Raw genomic sequence first — 4,956 nt, 5'->3', positions numbered from 1 at the left:
TGGTCCTTTGTTTTTTGTTTGTTTTTTTAACTTGTGTGACAGGAGCAGAAAACCCAATATATTTGGTAGGAAATGTTGCGAATGTAATTTAAGATGCAGAACACGGGCTCCTGTTATTCACAACCGATAACTGCGTTTAGCATGTTTTCAAAGACAATTCAACAAGATTAATAAAAAATGTATTTACTTAGAAGCAAACAGAATGTCAACAAAACAGTCGCAACTTTTCTGCAATTACAGAGTGGTATTCAGTTAAACAGAACAATAAATGATGCTAAGACAATTGAAGATGAAAACATGAACTACATCCCCATTCAAACTAATTTGTGCTGAGCACCAACACGAACCTGCTTAAAATTGTCATGCCAATTTACAACCCCCTCACTGTAGTAGGCAAGGTCAGTGGCGTTTGAAAAACCACCAAAGGAAAAAAAAAAAAAAAAAAAAAAAAAAAAAGATAGGGCTATCTAAAGACACATTCGGTAGTGTATTAGCTATACACAAGGAAAAAAAATACACTGTACAGTTTAAAAACAAATCTTACACAGCCTTATATTTTTGTCTTCTTTAAAAGGAGTGAATTGTGTACAGGGGGGGGTTAAATGCTATATAGATATATAGACAAGAAAATGCTCAAAAGAAGAGTTTATTCGTCATCATCGTCGTCATCCTCATCTTCTTCATCCTCCTCATCATCTTCATCGTCGTCATCATCATCGTCATCCTCTTCCTTCTTGCTTTTTTCTGGCTTGGAAGGTGCTTTCTTCGCAGGCTCTGGTTTCCCCTTAGAACGATAGGCTGCAATATCCTACACAAACAGATCGCATAAGAATGTAAGATGCATTTGTAGACTTTAAAATGTTGTAGATACTTTAATTTATACAGATGTTAGACAAAGAGTAATATTTTTCAGTTTAAAAAAAAAAAAAAAAGAAAGAAAGGCTTCTAATAGACAGAAGAGCCAGAAAGACATTTGTTCCGTGGTTAGACAGTGCCACCTTCAGCACAAAAGTAATGCAAGGAAAAATAAATAGGTATCAAACATTCTATGTTATGTTACCCAACTTTTAATGAAGCCATTAAATTACCGTCACATCTTCTAGCATAAAATGAAAGTGTATATATTTATACACACACACACAAATTGCTTTGGTTGATTAATGCAAACTTTTTGAATATATTCAGTTCAAAATGTTACTTCTGGAAAGCCAAGATCCGTGGCTTAAAGGAAGAAATGTAGGCGATTTAATCAATTCCCTTCACTGAATTTAACGTATTGAATTGTTAAACGGACACCTCCAGCTCCGAGATTATCGATTTCCAATAAACCTCACGTTGCGGCGCCCGTCATTCCGCACTCCTGTATTCATTCCTCGTAAGATGCATTATTATTTATAGTAAAATAATGTACACAATAGCATGCTTCCACAGCCGTTTACGGCTAATGCACTGATTTGCATATGAAACGTTGCAACAAGAAATACCTTTTTATATTTCTCCTTCAGTTTATCAGCTTTCCTTTCATAAGGCAGCTTGTCATCTGATGCGGTGTTATTCCACATCTCCCCCAGCTTCTTTGCAACATCACCAATTGTCAGGCCTGGGTGCTCAGATTTGATTTTAGGGCGGAACTCCGAACAGAACAAAAAGAAAGCAGATCTGCAAATAAATAAATAAATAAATATAAAAGCAATGTTAAGACGCTGATGAGAATATTTATTGTACCAAAAAAACCTTCACCGAGGGTCTTGGATTTTGCACCGAGTGGAAAAGTAATGCTGGATTATATACATAGCATAAGAAATCACCAGCAATACACGGAGCTTAATGATTGTCACCTTATGATAGGGGCTATAAGTGGAAATGTCTCAATTCAGCAACTAATTTATGCATTATGATGGGCTGGCGATCAGAAGGACTAAGCAGAGCCCGTATAGTGTCTAGTTAATTAGGAAAGATTAAGTAATGCCAACAATTTAACTACTTTATGCAAGAAGAAGTGGACTAGGGATGGCACTCACAACGCACAGTGTAATCTGAATGTAAATGTTTAATTTCCCTGCAACTCAAATGTAAACTAGTGAATAAACACGGGTTGTCGTCGTTGACGCAGATTTTTGTATAATGCGATGCTCGATAACAGGTGATATATATTACGGTGTTAGATCCCTACAAGATACCGGCTCGAGTGCATTTAACAAACAAAATCCCTCTAGCAACGCATTCCAAGGCCTGCTTACGGTGGTCTCTTTGGCTCATTTGGATCCTTGAACTTCTTTTTCGTTTCTCCTTTGGGTGGTACATAAGTTTTCATTTCTCTTTCATAGCGAACTTTATCAGCCTTTGCCATCTCTTCAAACTTCCCCTTTTCCTTAGCAGACATGGTCTACAAAAGAAAAAGTGTAAATTGTACAATGACTACAAACTGTAGAGATGGACACGTGTAAATCGCACGCAAGAGCCTATGGATCAATGCAAAAGCCTGCATGTGTGGCGACTAGAACATCATCATCGCTCAGGTCTGCTTTGTGTGGATTTACCTTTGTAGGCTACATAATGGATCAATTTTTGTGTAATAGAGTATTCAGTATGAAGAAGAAGAGAGATGCTGAATGTATTTATAATTTATGTATATATTTATTCTAGGAATCACTGGTGACGCTACAATTATTTTTCATTGCGTGCCTATGGTAGCCGACACTCGTCATTTACTTACAATTAAAATAAACTAACGCTCAGCAGCATTTGAGGAAATGTATAAAGATGTTACTCTCACAAAAAGGTGGTGGTGGTGGTGGGGTTACAAATCAATCTGTGAAGAGATAGCCGTTTTATGTACCCAAAACCCACACCACTGAAACACGTACAGCTTTATCTTGGCAACGATACAGCCAAATCACATTCACATCAAAAATTGACCAATGTGATAGCTACTAGACTCTCGTTTAGGACGGTTTATGTGGGATACATATATAGCGTAACGATCCAGTCATACGATTACTTGTCTTACCTTCCACCGTTCTGAACATTTCTTGGAGAACTCTGAGAAGTTTACAGATGTGTCAGGGTGCTTCTTCTTGTGCTCTTCTCTGCAGGTTTGCACAAAGTAAGCGTATGAGGACATTTTGCCTCGTGGCTTTTTGGGATCACCTTTACCCATTTTCAGTTGGTTTCTGTAACAAAAGCACGATGTAAAGCTTCATTACTCATTCTTTAACAAACGACAATTAGATCCCGGCTGGTGATGGGAAAGCCGAGGCAGTCAACTTCAGCTTTTATAATCACCGTTTGTAAACTATTCCAAACGCCCCCATAAATACACACGAGATGTAAGGCACATTGACCAGACGGCACATTTAACGCTGGATGTTGAGATCATACCGAAGTGATCATAAAAACACTAGAGAATTGAAGGCGTGTATTCCGCACTATAGAATATGTTAGTGAAACATCCTATCTCTACTTAGTTTTCTCACATGGCTTTTGTGCAAGTTACCTAAAGATTGTCAGAAATACATGAAATATTCCTGGGAATTACACGAGGGATGTTTTACAGATTTACACAATGGAAGAGATTAATAGTTAATATGATCAGCAGGTTAATGTAACAACTAGTCAAGTGTCATTAACCCCTTAATGAAGGCAAATCTGGGTGGAAACACGTTTTTCACAAATATACTCCCTTTTTAAAGCACTGTCACTGATATTTAATTAAAAAGGTTATCTTTTGGAAATTGAGCTCATTGGTCCATGTAATAGAAAACAATTCCCTTCCCTGACACCCTTGCCCTCCTCCATCCATACAATGCCTGCGTGACTAAGGGGAGAGATTATATAATGCTGACCCCGAGAAAGATTTAATCATTGCTTATTGTAATCTGTTTAGTTGGTGTACAGAACTTCTACACCTGGATAATATTCCAGCTCCGAAACGACAGACACCCACACGTTGTGAAGACCCAAGCGACAGGAGGCCCTCTTGTTAATTAGGTTTTTCTCTACCGAACACCTCATCAGACGTAGACGCAAGAAGCTGCATTTCAAAGAGCGGTTAGTCTGCCTGAGATGCTTCAAATGCTTCTTGTTTCAGCTAGCAGCAGTCTGGGATTTGTCGTTAACCGTGTTCTCCTTGGAAGTTAACAGCAACGATCTCCTAAACTATTTGTTTTCAGGGTAAAATGTTCAGAGACTATTAAAGACAGCTCCTCAGAATATGCATCTATGACAAATGATAGGCAGAGGGTTTGTATTAAGCGAACGCACTATAGATCAGGTGCAATCAACAGGTAGATCCATTACCGGGAAGCTGTAAGAGAGCAGGAGCAGCAGAGCCACGGAAAGAACACCAGACCGTTTAGTAAAAATTATATCATTATTTGCTAAATGGACTACATTAGATTGCACTCCAAGCAGTCTCAAAAGCTTGCAATCTAATGCATTTCTACTAACCAATGGACATCTTGACTTTTTGTAAGCTGAATAGATTATGTGAAGTGTGACGGGTAACACTGGTCCGTCTGCCAATGCCTCGAGTTATAAATACCATGGTAACCTTTTACTTTAAAAAGGTATTAGACTTGCCTGTTTTACCTACTCTAAGATCTAACTGATCTTGTATTAGATTCAGGACAGCTTTATTGGCCTTTACCCCTTCTACTGGTAGGCTGTTCCACTTATCTACCACCCTCTCAGTAAAGTAAAACGTCCTTACACTTTATTTGAGCCACTGACCATCTACTTTTAGACTATGATGTATTGCTCTAACATTTCAACTCATTTGAAATAAACTTCCCTCCTGGGAAGGTCCAGCAGGTCTCTTCAAACACCTCATCACCGCATTCTACTGTTGATCCAGAACCCGGGCAGACATGTGGGAGACAGAGTCATGTGCGCGAAATAGTTAAACTGTTACTCATCGGTCTGACCGACCCGTGATGAGTTGCCAGGGAACGCGCA

At 38.7% G+C, this 4,956-nt stretch overlaps 1 protein-coding gene across 1 annotated transcript; it reads right to left on the bottom strand.

Annotated features, from left to right (window-relative positions):
• Positions 1–646: 646 nt before the first annotated feature.
• LOC149273203 (high mobility group protein B1-like) lies at positions 647–3,163 on the bottom strand. The gene is made up of 4 exons (XM_089506601.1): positions 3,011–3,163; positions 2,241–2,386; positions 1,485–1,659; positions 647–808 (listed from the first exon to the last, which is right to left on the bottom strand). Exons 1-4 carry the CDS (start codon positions 3,158–3,160, stop codon positions 647–649), a joined length of 633 nt encoding a protein of 210 aa, XP_089362727.1. The 5' UTR covers positions 3,161–3,163.
• Positions 3,164–4,956: the final 1,793 nt, after the last annotated feature.

This window comes from Sceloporus occidentalis, unplaced genomic scaffold (assembly GCF_023333645.1).
Source record: "Sceloporus occidentalis isolate IW3139 unplaced genomic scaffold, rSceOcc1.0.p SCAF_397, whole genome shotgun sequence".
Lineage (NCBI taxonomy): Eukaryota > Metazoa > Chordata > Lepidosauria > Squamata > Phrynosomatidae > Sceloporus > Sceloporus occidentalis.
Note: the sequence above shows the minus strand (reverse complement) of the source record. Positions and strands in the feature narration are given on the sequence as shown.

Excerpts from the sequence above, each read along its gene's own strand:
- LOC149273203 (XM_089506601.1), bottom strand. The coding sequence starts at position 3,160 with ATGGGTAAAGGTGATCCCAAAAAGCCACGAGGCAAAATGTCCTCATAC. Across the intron at positions 1,660-2,240 it reads AATGAGCCAAAGAGACCACC|ATCTGCTTTCTTTTTGTTCT; the intron begins GTAAGCAGGCCT and ends ATTTATTTGCAG. Across the intron at positions 809-1,484 it reads TGAAGGAGAAATATAAAAAG|GATATTGCAGCCTATCGTTC; the intron begins GTATTTCTTGTT and ends CTGTTTGTGTAG.